General features: G+C 37.2%; 1 protein-coding gene across 3 annotated transcripts in view; it reads left to right on the forward strand.

Moving 5' to 3' along the window:
* Positions 1-18,011, forward strand: part of USP47 (ubiquitin specific peptidase 47) — a 108,630-nt gene that overhangs the window by 23,508 nt on the left and 67,111 nt on the right. For 2 of the 3 annotated variants that reach the window (XM_021001973.2, XM_021001975.2), the window contains exons 2-3: positions 12,524-12,583; positions 17,713-17,916. In XM_021001973.2, the coding sequence (XP_020857632.1) occupies positions 12,524-12,583; positions 17,713-17,916 (264 nt within the window). The remainder of the gene's footprint in view (positions 1-12,523; positions 12,584-17,712; positions 17,917-18,011) is intronic. The other variant, XM_021001974.2, reaches the window with a different exon arrangement.

Consider the following 18,011-nt stretch of genomic DNA (forward strand, 5'->3'; position numbering starts at 1 on the left):
GGGAAAGGGTCTGAATATGAAGGGCTTTAAAAACGAAACAGGATTTTATACTTGATCCTGGAGGTTTAGGGAACTATTAGAGTTTATTGAATGGGATGAGGGGGAAGTGATATGGTCAGACTTTCATTTTAGGAAGGTCTGAGTAGAAGATAGATTTGAGTGGGGAGAGATTTGTGCAGGGATGCCAACCAGCAGGCTATTGGCAATAGTCCAAGCACAAGATGACGAGGGCCTGCACCAGGACAGTTGTAATGTCAGAAGGGGGAGAGGTTATGAGAGGGGCTATGGAAGTAGAAACAACAGGATTTGACAACTGATTAGGTATGGGTGACAAGGTGAGGAGTGAAGAGCAAAGATGACACCTCAGTTTTGAGCCTGAGAGACTGAGAGAATGATGGTACCCTTGACAGTAATGGATGTTAGAAAGAAGCAGTGTTGGGGGGAAAGTAATGAGTTCAGGAATGAGAATAAAGTTGGTGATAGAGCCATTTAAAGAAGGACCTGGAATTCCAGGTTGGATAATATGTTTATTTAATAGTCAGTCACGGTTCTTGCCAGCATTTTTGGAAGATTAGTTTGATGGCAGGATGCAGGTGAAGAGAATCTGGAAGAACATTTCTGTAATAGTTGTAGGGTGGAAAGAGGCCTGTGTGTGAGTTTGGAAATGAAGAGGGAGGGCACCGTGTTACAAAAGAAGCATGATGGAACTTGGTAACTGATTTAAGTATAGAGGATAAAGGACAAATAGAAGTCAAAGATAATCCCGGAGTTAGCAATCAGAGGCGCCAAAACAGTGGTGCCATTAGTAGAAGTCAGGAAGTTAGAAAGAAAGGAAGTGGTTTTTGTTGTGGTGGGTTGGGGGGGGCAGGGGTAGAATTATAGACATGTTGAGTTTGAGGTGGATCTAAGATAACCATGTGACAGATGCATCTAGAGATAAAAAACTAAAGCCACTGTCTCAGAGCATTTTAGTACTTGCTGTTTATTCTTTTATATACCTATACTTGCATTTAGATTTTTGCTGCTTTTAACCTTGGTTTGTTTTTTGTCTTTTGTTTTTTTAACTTCACCTATATAGAATTTGGCAGTATTATTTTTAAATCATCTAAGTTGCTTGTGCAGTTAAAACAGAGATTAACAGAGAGATTTGGGAGCCATCTGCATTAGCAAAACTTGTAATGATAAGTTAAAACTTTTAATGTAAATCTTAGACAAACATTATAAATCTGGTAGAGGTCATGTGCTTGCCTTATCTCTTCCTGGCCTCCATCTCCCATTCTTTTGGGGACAACTGGGTACGTTTTTCTTTATAGAGGCAGCTAGATGGTGCAGGGATTAGAACACTGAGCCTGGAGTCAGGAAGACCTGTGTTCAGATCCAGCTTCAAACACTAGCTCTGTGATCCTGGGCAAGTCACTTAACTTCTGTCTGCCTCAGTTTCCTCAGCTGTAAAACAGAGATAAATAATAACACCTCCCTAACAGGATTGTAGTGAGGATCAAAAGAGATCATATTTGTAAAGACTTTAGCGCCTAGCTTATCCCCATTGCCCTCAACCCTTTCTGGTTGATCTCTTACTCTTCAGTTGTGCTCCTATGTGTGCTGTGTTTTTTCCAGAATTCCATTTCAGTGGAATTGATACAAGCCGGTGCAGTTCAACCTTGGGAAACAGGCTTTTTCCTGTGATTTGTATGTAATGCTTATTCAGAAGGAACCATAGTAACATAATTTGCTATTTTTAAAAATATTTTTATACCTGTATTTAAGCTTTTGCAGCTCTTATTATTTTTTAAGTTTACCTATATTCTTGGATCTTACCATTCCACATTTCAAATGCTGCTGGTTTGTGCAATTAAAAATACTTAACTGATCTAATAACGAAGACTTCAGCTTTATTCAGAAATGGGAAGCTGGATAGCCCATGCTCTTGGTGGCAAGACCAAGTCATAAATAAGATTGGTTGTAGATTGCAAGTTCGAGAGATTGTTGAACTGTCAGTCCTACTAAGCCTTAACCTAGACCACACAGGCACTAATAAGCCCCTAATAAGAACAGTAGTAGTTGGAATGATGAGAGTACAATAATTTTATTTTATTTTATTTTATTTTATTTTTTTTATTTTATTTTATTTTATTTTATTTTATTTTTTAGGGCAGCTAGGTGGGACAGTGAGTGAATAGAGCACTGGGCCTGGAGTCAAGAAGACCTGAGTTCAGATTTGTCCTTAGACACCAAGTAGCTGTGTGACCCTTAGCAAGTCACTTAACCTCTGCTTGACTCAATTCCCTCATTTGTGAAATGGGGATAATAGTTGCACCTATCTCACACGATTGTTGTGAGGATAAAATGCGATAATATCTGTAAAGTGCTTAAAACAGTGTCTAGCATATAATAGATGCTATATAATATCTAACATTACTATACATAACAATACTATAATACATATTATATCCTGCATTATATTACTGTTATATAGTGTTATATATTAGATATATAACATTATTTTCCCAATGTTCATATGGACTATTTGTGCCCAGCCTGCAGTAGAACCTTCCAGACTCCTGTTGATCTGAGCAGCCACAGTCAGACACACTGTACTTTGACTCCAGCAATAGTTATGTCATTTTGGTCCTTTTGGAGAACAAAGGATGATAACCAACCACATACATTATTATAGTAGTATATGTTGTGTATAATATTACCATAATCAATCATTGGCTTGTGTGTTTAGGAAGCAAATTATTCAAGACTAAGCCTTTAAGGCATTCTAAGACTAAGTTTGAAGTATTCTCTCTGCCTACTTTTTATCCATTACTTCTTTCCCTTGCTACCTCCTCTCCTCAGATGAAAATCCTGCTCTCAATTAGCTGTCTGTCACCCAGTTTCTCTTAAGCTATTGGCAGATGCAAGATTAAGTGGTAATCTGCCTCACAGCGGAGACCAGGATGCAGATGAATTGTCGCTTTCTTTTGTTTTCTTTCTTGTTAAACATCACATGTGGTGTGTCCCCCCCATTTCTCTCTCTCTGTATGTGTGTACACACCCCCTTTACAAACCTGTATCATTCCTGGTGAGTCATCCCTCGTACAAAGATCTTTAAATGAGAAAAATAAGAAAATTCATCAAAATCAGTGTGTTATTTGTGTAATCTTATATGCATTTCCCACCCACAGTATCTCCCCTTTTCAGTGAAGTGAGGGCTTGAGTTTGGGTTCATGGCCCTTGAATTGGAGGTGGTAGCTCTACATGAGGCAGTGTGGTGTGTAATAAAGAGGCAGACTTGGAGCCTGGAAGACCTGGCTTCAAGCCCTGCCATTAACACATACACGCTGTGTGCCCATGGGCATATCATTTGTGTCTACTATATCTTGTTATTGCCAATTAGCACTAGCACATGACGTTTCCATACCAGGAATTTCCCACATTGATGAGTCATTGGTTGATATCAAGAAAGAAAAATAATTAATTTTGCTCTTACAGCGACTGTTGTGGGAAAAAAAATAGGTATGCCTTCTGATCGTTTTTCTGAGAACCACAAATAACAAAATATAGTCTAAATGCTTTGACTTAGCTATTGTGAATGGTAAAGTAATTATCCAACAACAATTATCCAATTATTTCACCTAGCAAGGAATTTGAATAGCTATTCCCTCAACATTTTTCTATTTTCCCTTTTGGAAATAACTTCTTTTTTAGAGTCAGAGTAATGCTTTTGCTTGTTTCCCTTTTATGAAAGGAATTCTGGAATATGTATAATAGGATGGTTTACATTGTGTTTGACAGGACAGTACACTTAGAGAGAGGAGAGAGAGAGAGAGAGAGAGAGAGAGAGAGAGAGAGAGAGTGTGTGTGTGTGTGTGTGTGTGTGTGTGTGTCTGAGAAAGAAAGAGGCAGAGAAATAGGTTTTTTTAGTTGACGTCCAGTGCCTCTTAGATGTTTTAAGGAGTAGCTTTGTGTTTCTTTATCCTCCCTCAACATAGGTACCGTTTGTTAACTTTCTATCTAGCTGGGGACTTTCTTCCATGTTTCCTATACCCACCGTAGTATTTAACTTTTATGACCATCACTGATAAACTATGATGTACCTTTTGGTCAGTGAACTGACCAGTCACAGCATTCTTTCTTCATGAAACTTGATGACTCTGGCTTTAAAAGAAAAAATCTGTTTCTGATGATGTTTGACTTCTGGTTTCATCCCTGTGGCAGTTACTCAAAAGTTCTATATTTATGATTGCTGTATAGCTGAGGTGATACTGTATTATTTAAATTAGTCCTAAGTCTCCCCTCACTATAATCCATCCTCCATTCAGCCTCAAATTGATCTAACTAAAGTTCAGATCTGACCTTGTCACCCCTATTCTCCATTTAACTCCAGTGGCTCCCTGTTACTTCCAAGGTCAAGTATAAAATCCTCTGGTTTACCTGGCTTCCTCCTCCACTCCCTCCTACTTACCTATTCTTCTTAGTTCCTTCCCATGTGCTCTCTAATCCTTGTTTTCCTCACATAAGATACTACATCTTCCAACTTTAGGTATTTTAACTGCCTGTCCTAAGTCCCACCTTGTACTTGAAGCTTTTCCTGATCTTCCTGAATCCTGTTGCCTTCTCTCTGATTTTCGCCAATTAATCCTTTTTGTATCTTGTTTGTATATAGTTTACAATTTGCCTGCCTCCATTAGACTGTGAACTCCTTGAGAGCTCCTTTTGCCTGTCTTTGTATCCTTGGCACTTTGTATAATGCGTGGCACATAAAAAGGAGCTTTAAAAATACTGATTCATTGACTCATTCCTTCTGAGAAGCTCTCTGTCAGTTAACTTTTCCATTCTTAAAATATGTCAGCATTCCTATATTGATGAAATTCAAATCTTTATAACTTCAGCTTAAGTGCCAATTCTGTTTCTTCAACTGCCAGTAGGACCACTTGAATCATCATCATATTACGTCTAATGAGCTTATTTTATCCTCAAACAAGACTCCCTTCTGTTTTCTAATCATTTAGATTAGAATCTTTGGAGTCATCTTTGGCTTTTCCTTTCCTCCCTGTTTTTGACAAATCATTCGGCAAAATTTATTGTTGTAGTAGTCGATTTCCTCTTGGAAGTCTCTTTTCTATCAGTTGTTTCCTGTCTCCACTTCCATACCATATTTTAGTCCTTATCATCTAAGAACTACATTTTTGTGATAGCCTCAATTGTCTACTCTGCATTCAATCTTTTCCACCTCCTACACCTACCTTTCAGATTACTTTTCCTGAAATATTACTTTAAATTCCCTTCCTCCACTAAGAAAACCCCAATGGCTCCCTATTGCTGGTGGCATCTATTCCAAACTGGTTATTTATGGGCTTCCAAAATCTGCTTCTAATTCTTCTTATACCATTCTATTTCCCATTCTTCCCAACATAAATTATACTTCAGTGAGGTTGTTCTCACTGTCTAGTAAACATAAGGTGCTCATTCCACACCTTTGCTCATACTATTCATGTCTTCTGTCTTCATTTGATATTCTTATGCCAAAGTAATGTCCCTGCTCTAGTCACACTTTCTCATGGCCTTCCCTTATCATTTTTACATTATATATATACTTTCCTAAATGTCACCTTTCACTTGGATAATTCCTAAATCTTTATTTCTAATCTGTTCAGCTCAAGAGAGGACCTCAGTGTCCAGTACCTTATCTTGCCAGGTGATCTTCAGAATCTTTCTGAGAAAATTCAAATGAGAGACAGGTAGGTGGATAGGCAGTGGATAGAGCACCAGCCCTGGAGTCAGGAGAACCTGAGTTCAAATCCAGCCTCAGACATATAACGCTTACTCCTGTGTGACTCTGGGCAAGTCACTCAATGCCAATTGCCTCACCAAAAAAACAAAAGAAAAGAAAATTCAGATGGAAGTGGTTCAGTTTTCTGATGCAGAACGGGTAGATTGTCCAGGTTTCTCAGGCATACAACAATGAAGTCAGCACAATGGCCCGGTAGACCTTCAGTTTGGTAGGCAGTCTGATACGTCTTCTCTTTCACGCTTTCTTTTGGAGCTTCCCAAATGCTGAGCTAGTTCTGGCAGTGCGTGCATCAAACTCATCATCTGTGTGGACATCCCTGGAAAGTATACTGCCAAGGTAAGTGAACTTATCCACAGCATTCACAATTTCTCTGTTTGCTGTAACCAGTGGTCCCATGTATGAATGGTGTGGTACTGGCTGGTGGGGAACGTCTGTTTTCTTGGTGTTGATTGTCAGGCCGAAATTAGCACAAGTAGCAGAGATTCTCTGTTGCATCTCAGCCTCAGAAGCTGCATTGAATGCACAATCACCTCAGAACAAGAAGCCATGCACCAGCTTTCCCTCTACTTGTAGCCTTTTCAAGGAAAATAGTTTACCATCAGCAAGGTAGCTGACTGTGATGCTATTTTTGTCCTCATTAAAGGCATCTGACAACATTGCTGAAAACATTATGCTAAAAAGCGTAGGAGCAAGTACACAGCCTGCTTCACTCCATTGGTGACTGGGAAATCGGGAAAGCGTTGTCCTTTATCTAGAATCCATGCAAGCGTGCCATCAGGAAATTGGCACATAATATTAGTAAACTCTGGGCAAGCCAATTTTGCCATGATCTTTCACAAGCCCTCACAACTGACAGTATCAAAGGCCTTGGTCAGGTCAATGAACATTACATATAGACCTCTGTTCTGCTCCTCACATTTCTTCTGGAGTTGTCTGGCAGCAAACACCATGTCAACCATTCTTCAGCCCATTCCGAAGTCACACTAGCTCTTGGGTAGATGATGATCTTCCAAGTGAAGGATTAGCCACTTAAGGAGGATTCTGGCAAGAGTCTTGCCAGCAGTGACTAAGAGAAAGACACCTTTGACTGTCACTGGACAACCTATATAGAGACAGTGGAGGCATCTTTGATCTCCTGGGGAATAACCTCCTCTTGCCATATAAGCTGGAAGATTTTAATCAGCTTCTATATGAGTAGTGGACCCTGTGCCTTATAGATCTCTGCTGGGATAGAATCAGTACCAAGTACTTTGCCACACAAGAGGAGCCTAATAGCATTTAGTATCTCTTCTTCAGTTTAAAGTTCTGCTAGAGAAAGATTAACTTCAGCCTGAGGTGTACAGTCAGAGCCTTCAGCATTGGTTGATGATGGTCTGTTGAGAACACTCTGGAAGTGTTCATCCCATCTCTCCAAGTTCATGTCTTTATCACTGATCCATATGGCTGCATCGGTGCTGAGTAATTGAGATGCATTCAAATTCTACTGCAGAGACTGCAACTCTGATGGCCACGTAGCCCAAATACCAAACCTGTGTTTACCTAAAAGGCTATTTTATGAAGAACTAGCAGTTACACTGAGGTCAGAAGAAGCAGTGCAAGGACACTTTCAGGGTGTCTGAGGAACTTTAGTATCATTTGTGAGACATGGAAGACACTGGCAAAGGAAATGTAAGATATGCAAATCTAGAGACATCTCCATCCCAGATGTTCAAATGGACTGTTTGTGCCCAATCTGTGATAGCGTCTTTGAGTTCATATTGCAGTGATCAGCCACAATTGAACACACTGTATCTTGACCCCAACATTGTGATGTCATTGGTCTTCTTTGAGTATGAAGGACAAGCAACAACAATGTTTCTACCGTGTACTGATTTTCACAAATTGTTCTGTTAGTTACTGTTTAAGTGAATTTTAAATGGCTTTAAGAATTTTGGACAAAATTCTTATTTTAATCTCCCTTATTAATTTTATTTTAATGTCTGTCTAGCTTGGAAACTGTTGTTTGTATCTCCTTACCCCTTTAACCACTGTGCCATTTCCTCTCATTTTTACTGTCAAACTTGTGCCATGTTTCATCTTTGTTGCCTCCATGTCTTTACCATCATTATTGTTTCTGTCCTTATAAGTCTGTTGAAATTTCTCTCAGAGATCACATACTTATTGTCACATGTAGTAGTCTTTTCTACATTTTCTTTGATGTTTGTACTGAATTTGATATTGCTGATCAACTCTTTTTTCTTGAAATTATAGGCTCCTTGCCCTTACTCCACTTTTGTGACCTCTTTCCTGTTCTAGTTCTCTTCCCTAGCATTGCGGCTGTTAACTTGGTTTACTTGGTTGACTTATCTTTTGCTTCCTATCTACAGTATCTTCAGCAAATGACATGATGTATGTAAAGCATTTTGATTGCTTATAGTGATGTCAGTGTCAGCTCTTCGTACCCCATAACTGCAGCTGTTTCCCAAGATTGCATTCTTGACCTTCTGTTCTTTCTTTCTGTCAGAGAGCCTATCTATTCTCACAGCTTCAGCTGTCGTCCATGCTGATGTTTCTAGATCTATACCTTTAGAGCTTGTCTTCTTTACCTGTATAATGATAAAATCATAGAAGAGGAAGCTAACTTACTTATCAGAAGACCTTTTTACAGCCAGATTCTTTTTGAACTGTCAGTTATTAGGCGTGAGGTGAGGGGAAGGTCATAGGATTATATAGATCATAGGGCTTGAGCTGGAAGAAACCTCAGAGGCACAGGCCTTTAATTTTACAGGTGAGGAAACTGAGACGCAGAGATTAAGTGATTTGTCCAGAAGTAGTCCACTTCACTCCCTCAGAGAATAAGTTGTTCATTGATAAGCAACTCTGTTAGATTTTTAATTCTGTCTTTTGATGAATCAAAACCTTTTTTCCTGAAACTTCTACCTATTACTTCTAGTTTTGCCTTCTTGGAGAAACATAGAAAAAGGCTTGTTTCCTCCTCTACACAATGACCCTACAAATACAGACAGTCTTTATGTTTATTTTGGAGGGGGTTTTTTTGTTGGGGTTTTTTTGTTGGGGGGTTTTTTTTTTTGGCTTTTTGGTGAGGCAGTCAGGGTTAAGTGACTTGCCCAGGGTCACACAGCTAGTTAAGTATCATGTGTCTGAGGCTGGATTTGAACTCAGATCTTCCTGATTGCAAGTCCGGAGCTGTATGTACTGCACCACCTAGCTGCCCTGGAGTATATTTCTAAAAAAATTTCTAATTCAAAAGTTAGTCAAATCTATAGAAAAAATGTTATAGTGGAAATAACATTCTTGACCAAAGGCCAGATGTTCACCATTTATCAAAATGAAAACAAGCATCTTATTTCATCAAATACTTGGTATAATGAGGAGGAAAAAAAAAAAGCAACCCTGGTCCTAGAGTCAGAAGACATGGGTTCATATGTCACCTCTAAAGTTTTTTGCCTGTCTTTTCTTATCTTGGGCAAGTTACTCACTTCCCTGAGCCTCATGCTTCTCATCTGCAAAATGAGAGGGTTGACCTAGATGGCATCTGAAGTCCTTTAAGGGTCTAGATCTATGATCCTGCGTACAACCTTGTAAAATATACATGAAGCAGTGATATAGAGGGACAACACGGTAACCAAGCATGTGAAGTGTTTCTTTGAGTCTTATAATTCAGAGTGACTATAGATCATCTACTCCAATTTGAGAACATTGAATTTGGAGTCAAAGAACCTGAGTTTGAGTTCCATAGCTATAACTTAACCTATATGACTTCCAGTAAATCACTAAACCTCTCTGAGTCTCAGTTTCCTCATCTGTACAATAAGGAAGTTGGACACGGTACTTCTAGATCCCTTCTAGCTCTGTAATAATATCTTCTGATCCCACCTAATGCAGAAATATCCTTTTATATATCCCTTACGTGTACATTTATAACAGTTCAATAGTGTGTTCTACAGAGTTCTAATTTTTAAAAATAATTTCTGCCTTTTTATCGCAACAAATCAGATGATGAACAACTTCACTGTATCATGAAGATCTTTGGAGAACATTTGAGGTGTCTGAGGAGGTTTAGGATGAATTGTTAGCTCTGTGAAATTGATACAAGAGCATCTGTGTTGCCTCATTGCTTCTCCTTGATTGCAAATTTTCAGGTAGAATGAATAGGCATTTGAGACTGAATTGTTGGTAGGTCTGACAAAAAGGTTTTTTTGGGCATTATTACCAGGTACTGCACTCTTTACTCTGTTGTGTAAGGTATGTGTACCTTTAAAATGCATGAACTGAACTATTTATACTGGATTTTGTCTTTTGCTTCCCTACCATTACTTGTCAGAAAGCCTTAAATGTTTTGACTTTGGTGTTGAAACTCTGAGCCACAAAATCCAACTAGTTTTCATCTAAGTGACAGATTTTAGTGTTCTTTATACTGGTGCATTACATAATGCTCACGTAAGTATAATCTTTTCCTTTTATCAGTGATTTTAAAGAGTTATCCTCCATGACTTCATTAGACATTGTTAACCATTCCCTTCTTCATTCTTTCCCTTTCGTTTGATTCAGTTGACAGTGCTCTATCCTCCTTTACCTCTTTCTTCCAACCCTTAAGTATAGATGTCCCTGAGGCTTTCTTCTTTAGTGCTTTCATTCAATCTTATGTTATTATAAATTGTCACGTTACAGAATCTAAGAATTTGGAGGCACCTCTGAGGTCATGTAGTACAGTCTGTAACATAGCCAGAATTCTTTCTGTGATATTCTGGCCAGGGTCCACTTGAACCATCTTTCACTGGAGCTCCTCTTGAGTGTTTTCAGCTGTTTGCTGGGTGTCTCCATCGGAGTAGTCTATCAACATATCTAATCTGACGTGCCCCAAACTCCTCATTTTCCCCGCAGAACCTGCTCTTACTTCACACTTTCCTCTTTTTATCGTTACTGCCACCATTCTCCCATAATCTGGGGCTTCTAATTAATATATCCTAAGATTGTAAGTGGGTGGTTGTTGTTGTTGTTTTTAAGCTGCCACATCATTGCTATGTGCTATGAGAAATGTATAGAGGATGTCTCAGCTGCTGCCTTCATTGAGTGCCGACTGAAATCAGTTATGATTGGGTTTCTTTGTAGATTGTACGATGCTAAACTGTAAGCAAATATAAGTATTCTGTAGTGCGGTATACTAGAAGGAGTTTGTGTTGGTTTCAGAAAACCTGGATTAAAACTCTAGTTTTAACATCTTAGTAGTTACACGGTTTTGGACCACTTCGCTCCTTCTGTGCCTGGTTTTCTTTGTCTGTCAAATAAGATAATAATACTTGTACTATCTCCTATGAAAGGTTGTTGAGATCAAAGTTATATATGCACTTTGTAGCTATACATGTAAACAGCTATTATTAATAGCTAATATATTATAAAATTGCCATACTCAAATATGAAGGCATTGTGGCTTGGCAGATGGAAGGAGTCAGGAAGATCTGGGTTCCATTGTGACTTCTAACCCATACTGACTGTGACCCTGAGCTAGTCACTTAACATCTTCAGTGCCCTTGACAACTCCAAGGCTAAATTGTGGAATGTTATATAAATCTCATACTGGGTTCCTTCCACTGATGAAATCATAAATACAGATGAAAAAAAAATTGGGAGGAGGGATTTTTATTAGCAGAAAATCGAGTATCCCAATAATTTGTATATAATGTTAAATTGTAGTGTGAAGTTTGATTTTTTAAAAGTTATTTTGGTACTTGAGGATGTCCAAAGAAGGACATGATTAAGCTATTACAAAGTCAAAGAGTTAATAAGCCTTTGATTATTAGTATTTGTAGGACCACAGATGTTTGGGAGTGTTGCCAGTTCCTAGTGCCTACAGAAGTATTCCCAACAATCTCTGTAGCCTCTAATAAGTGGAAAACCCATAAGTGGAAACATGTTAAGAGAGTTTTGGTGTATGTTAACATAAATATAGACCATGTTATTTAACATCAGTAATTTGGATATATTCATTTTAAGATACCTTAAGCAGCAAGTGGGTTGGAGGAGTAGAGTAAAGAGAGAATTGAAAGAGTGAAATCAGTAGACACCTAACTCCTGTAGTGTTGTCTGCCCACACTGCTCATCAGATCTGAGACAAACATTTAGTTAAGCTTTTAGGGATGAGAATTTGGGAGCAAAATTATCATCAAATTCAAATTATGTTGAGACCAAAGCCATTTAACCTCATCATGCTAAGAAAATCCATTGTGTGAAAATCTAAAGGTATAAATGAACAGTATTAGAAAGCTATTATTTATTTTGCCAAAGATTTCATAATTTTAAAATGTGAATTAAACCGGAATAGGCTTTAGAGACCAAGTCCCAACCCTTCATGTTATTAAAATGACAGTTTCAACAAATGCTTTTTAATGCCTTTTCTAGCTCTAAGAAAAAGGATCTAGTATATTTAAAATAAGATTTGATTTTAAAATGTTGGTTTTTCACACAATTTCTCAAAAATATACCTGTTGTGTTTCAGTATTCCTTCCTGTATGTTGCAATAAGAGCTATTTTCTATAGTATTGATATCTTTGCAAGTTGCATCTTTGTTACTAGAAATAGTTTAGAAATAGGTTAAAAACTGTTAAAAGTTGGTTTTAAGAGAAAATATTTAGTAGTAATACTTAGTTTCTCCTATGTAATTTCTTTAATTTAGGAACTTTTTTCACTGCTCTTCCATTTAAAGAAATGGTTTATAATTTATTTTGTTCTTATATATCATAGGATGTGTTTTGGAGATGCAGACAAAGTATCTTTGATGAAATGAAGAAGAAATTTTCACAGGTAGACAGCTAAAGTAAAGGTTTTAATGTGATAATAGAACAAATAACAGCATGATTGCAATTGTATTTGATAACATGGCATGTTATTTCTTTAAAAATTTATGCATGTGTAACTATTCTATTCCCACCCAGTTTTAATGAAAATAAAGTCTTAACATATTGCAAATTTTGATCTCTCCCACTCCCTTAAAAAACAGAATAGAAAGCATTTGATTTGTTCACTCTGGTGCCTATCCTTCCAGATGTATGCATTTTTTAAAAATTGATAATATTGGTAATCTGACCTTTTAATTTGAAACTTAAAGAATTTTGTTGAACTAAGTTGCTGGCTGCTACTACATTCTTAGCAGTTGCCCCACTTTGCAAACTTAAGCTTTCCTATGATGCAGAATCTCACCCTAAATGTTTTTAATTGCCCTCTTCTCTTCCTTTTCTCCTCTCTCTTATTGCTCCTACTCAGACCCTCCTCATTTCATAGCCATTTCATTCCTCAACCATTATGTGGTAGGGTCTTATTTAGAATCATTGAATTATAGAAATTTCTGAACTAAAAAGGAAACTTAAGGATAAATAAGTATTCAATGTAGGTTACTTGAAAAAGAGAATCTACTTTTAAAAGGAAAAACCTTCTAGAAATACAACATCGGTAGTTTTTTTTTTAATTATGACCACAATCAAAAAGGTTTCACATTTTAAATCGTTGGCTCTGTTTATAGATAGTAAAATCTTTAAGCTTTCATGTATAATATCTAAGTTGTTTGTGTTAAGCTTTATGCTGGAAAATCCTTTTTATGCTAAAAGAATTTCAAAAATTTGATAGATTGCTTTTATATACATTAATGTCAGTTTGAACATTTGCAAGTCTAGCACCTTCTTGGCTGTATTTCATTCTAGTTTTAAGCATCTATGAAGTATTTCTGAGCTACTGGTGAATATTGTGGTCATTTATAAATGCTACCTGCTGAGAAAGATAATTACCTAAACTAAGACCAGGAAACCTAATGTATTCCCAAAGAAAATACAACAAGTTAATTTAAACTTCAGTTACACATCTATATTTCTTTTCTCTCAATTTTGACAGTAATACTACTCATTTTACTCTACCAGTAAGAAGCCAGAATTTCTAAAAAAGAGAAGTTTAAAGAGATTGTTTGAAGTATAAAATTGTAGAATCTTAGAACTTATTTAAGGGGCCTTGGAGGTCATCTCGTGACTATCTACAGTATCCTCAATCACTGGTAATTCAGTGTCTGCTTAAAGATCTCTAGTGACAGAAAAATCACTATCCCTCGAAACAGCCCATTTCATCTCTGAATAGCTCTAAGTTGTAATGATGATTTTCCTGATATTGATTGAGCTTTTAAAATCTGCCTTTCTAACTTCAGTCATTGATCCCTGTTTCTCATCTGGAGCCAAGCAAAACAAGTTTATCTCTGTCCACATAACTCTTCAAATAGTTGAAGACCACTGTCACTTTCTAACCCAAGTTTTCTCTTCTCTGGTCTCAGTTCCTTCTCAAACCTGAATATGTTCCAGCATATCAAGTCCCTTCTAAAAGGTGAAGTCCAGCACTGGAAACAGTGCTCCATGTGTTTGACTTGGCTAGAGTATAGGAGAACCAGTACCTCCCTTCCTTAGCATGCCTGTCCTAGGCATAAGATCCCAGGAGTGCTTTTGGCTGTTTCATCACCCTGCTGACTCACCGAGTTTGCAGTCCAATGAGATTCCAGGGCACTTTCCACATGTACTGCTGCCCAGACAGATTTCTTTTATTCTGTGCTTGGTTTGGTTTGTTTTGTTTTAAACACTAGCACAAGTTTTTACATTTTTCCTGTTAAACTTCAGCTTTCTTGTTCACTGTTAAAAGCATTCTCTTTGGATAGACCTCCTTTCATCCAGTGTATTCAGTACCCCTCCCAGCTTGATGACATTTGCATGTTTGATAAACATACCATGCATCAGTTACCTCTGTTCAGGTTGACGTTAATCAGCAATCTTTGGGTCCTATCAGCAAACTAAGTATAAGGCCACCTAACTGTATTGTCACCTTTTCCAAGAATCTGTTTCTAACTATGGGAGTATCCTACAACTTTGTCAAAGGCAATGGAAATCTGTGTAATCCATACTCATGAAAATTCCATGATCTTCTAGTTATATAGTTCCATCAAAAATGGAAATTAAAATAGTCTAACATGCTGATTTTAGTGACTATTCTCTTTCTAAATTCCTATAAATTAAGTAGGAACTGACATCAAACTCATTGGCCTATAGTTTTGAAACATCTCTTTTCTTCTTAAGCCTCATATTACTTTTCTGGTTCACCATGATTCCTCAGAGATCACTGGCAACTAGTGTGACATATGCCACTTCTTTCAGTCCCTTGAGCCAGGTGACTTGAGCTCCTTGAGATTGAAGCTATGTGTTATCTTACTTTCTTTATACTTCCCTTGGATTTCGATTCTCTGTTACCTATGTTTGTTTTGTCCTTTCCAGTCTGAGGGTAATTTCCTTTATTAGAGAAAACAGGCAAAATGTTTAAGTTGAGTTGTTGTACCTTGTCTTTTGTCATTATCTTCCCATTCAGGCCAAGCTAGGAGCCTTGTCCATTTGATATTCCTCTTGCCTTTGACCTACCTAAAAAGGTCCTTTTTAAATTTTCACATTATTTATATAACTCAGCTTATTCTGACTTTATTCAGCCTTCCTGACACATTATAGGACCTTGTCATTTTTAAACATTTTGTCCTGTATTTCTTTTTTTTGTTTTGGATAGGCAGTGGGGTTAAGTGATTTGCCCAGGGCCACACAGCTAGTAAGTGTTATGTGTCTGAGGCCGGAATTGAACTCAGGTCCTCCTGGCTCCAAAGCTGGAGCTCTATCCACTCTGCCACCTAAACTGCCCCCGTCCTCTATTTCTCCTGCTTCCATATACACTCTTTTAAAAGTTGAGTTCACAGATAAGCCTTTTCCTTAAAGATATGTTTTGTTTAGCTACCTTATTCTTTTCTTTCTCTTTGGAATTAGTTGCTACCATTTTGTTTGCATTTTGATATTGAATTGACTTCTCTTTTTCAGTTTCAGGCCATAGGATCCTACCTGTTTTCATTTCTCTGAGGCACTTATCTAAACTCTTAAATCTTGATTGCATATCACACTCTGCCTGGAATTCCTTTTCTGTCTGTCATACAGTGAACTCTAATGTGGCATAATTCATAGGGCAGCAGGGGTTCTGGTATTCTTGACTTGCTCCTGACCAATAAATAATAAACTATCTTGTGAAGCAAAAATGATGGGAATCTCTGGAGTCTATGAATTATGCCACATTCTCCGAATGCTCTGCTATTCTGAGTGGTCTGTTGAGTCAGTTAAAATGAGAATGTGCATGTGCTCCATTGGTTTATTATCTGAAATCTGAATCTGGAAGAAATGTAAAAGTCATCCTATTTGTTTAAATGCTTCATGCATGATAATGCACAGAGATCCCTGAAACTGTGCGCGTATCTTCTTTTACATATAATTCTGACCAACAAATATTTAGGCTCTGGGAATACAAAGTAAAAAAAAGAAACAGTGCTTGCCCTTCAGGAGCCTGCAGAGGAAACACAGTGTAGACCCCACTGGGTAAATGTAGGGTTTATTCAAAGTAACAAAACATAATTTCAGGAGGTGAAGGACACCAACAGTGAAGGGAACAAGGAAAGACCTCGTAGTTTGTCTTCTCATTTTGTCTGCATAGTTTAGCAGCTTTCAAGCTGATTGCCCCTTTCCCTTCATTTCCTGATTGTACATTTATAATATAAATAAATACAGTAAAGGGTTTTAGATGGTTATTGTTAAACCATTTTTTAAAACTCACCATGTTTTTTGCAGTCTTAGTCTTAGTCACTCAACTGGTTTTTTTTTTTAAAGCAGTGTACTGTATGTGTAACACTGTAGCATTGTGGTAGGCACCGCAGGAGAGCCAAAATAAGTAAATGGCACGGTGCCTGCCAAAAATTTATATATAACTGGGGAAACAAGACATGCAAATGGAAAACTTTGATAGTCAGTGTTTCTGAGTGCCAGTAAAATTCAGAGTAGGTGAAAACATGAACAGTTAATGTGGGTTAGAATTGCCAATCAAGTCCCATAGGTGGTCCACAGTTTTTCTTTAGATTTGTTTCTTTGAGGTACTTTGTCCCCTCCCCCTACTCCAAAAAAAAAAGTTTGGATGAAAGCTGTGGGTAATAAGTAGATGGGAGATGAAATTATAGCTACAAAAAGGTTTGTTTTTTTTTTTAAACTCCACTAATAACTGAGGCATTTGTTACAATTTATTTTGGAGTTGCTATTTTAAAAGTAGAAGATAGGCTAACATATCCCCAGTTTAGTGATGGGATTTTCCCCTCCCACGTTAGTTTTTAAATTGCCTATTTGGAACTCTGAAGACATTTCCTCTAGAAGCACTTCTTTTGAAAATGCTACAAATAGTAGTTAGATTTCCAGGCCAGCTCACAAAATCAGTAGGTTTTTAATCTGTAATGAAGGTAGAATGATGTTATTGAAACACCACTGAATTATGAATTAAAAGATCTGAGTTCTACTCTTTATTCTGATAGTTGATCTTCGACAAGCAACTTAATAGATTTTCTAGTTACTCAACTGCAAAAAAAAAAGAGAACAATACCTCTCCTGCTTACCTGTCATAGAATTGAGCTGCTTTGCATTCATACCCAATTATTGAGAGATAAAATAAAGATTTTGCATATTATTAAACGTGCCAAATTCTTAGCTGTGAAATTTATTTTATTATTGTGTACCTTCTTCATGGACATTCATTCTTAAGAATTTGTTCATATATTTGTTCAAACAAAAAACAAGTTGGTGAGTATACCTTTGTAATCACTCTGAAATATGCCCCATATCTTTTTAAAGCAAAGGTGTATTTGTACCATTTCTAACAGTTTTTATTTAAAATTTTGAACACCAGTAGTAGTAATAATAGTACTCAATAGCTTGGGTCCAGAAAGGGTGATTAAGTTTAGTTTAAGATTAGTTTCTATAACATGGCTATTTAGTAGAGTTATGTGGGCTTATATTAATTTTTTCCCTTTGGAAAGCAAATAATTATTTTGATTCTTTCAATTTCAGATAGAAAATGCTGCTGAAGAACCTAGAGTTTTATGTATTATACAAGATACTACTAATTCAAAGACAGTCAATGAACGAATCACTTTAAATTTACCAGCTTCTACTCCATTGAAGAAACTATTTGAAGATGTGGCCAGCAAAGTGGGCTATGTAAATGGAACCTTTGATTTGGTGTGGGGAAATGGAATCAGTGCTACTGACATGGTAATACCCTATATTTAATTCATCTGATTTCCAGTTGCTAAAATTATTACTGCTCTTATTTTAACATTAGTCAGACTTTTAAAACGTTTTCATAA

Source organism: Phascolarctos cinereus, unplaced genomic scaffold (assembly GCF_003287225.1).
Source record: "Phascolarctos cinereus isolate Bilbo 61053 unplaced genomic scaffold, phaCin_HiC Scaffold_9;HRSCAF=440, whole genome shotgun sequence".
Lineage (NCBI taxonomy): Eukaryota > Metazoa > Chordata > Mammalia > Diprotodontia > Phascolarctidae > Phascolarctos > Phascolarctos cinereus.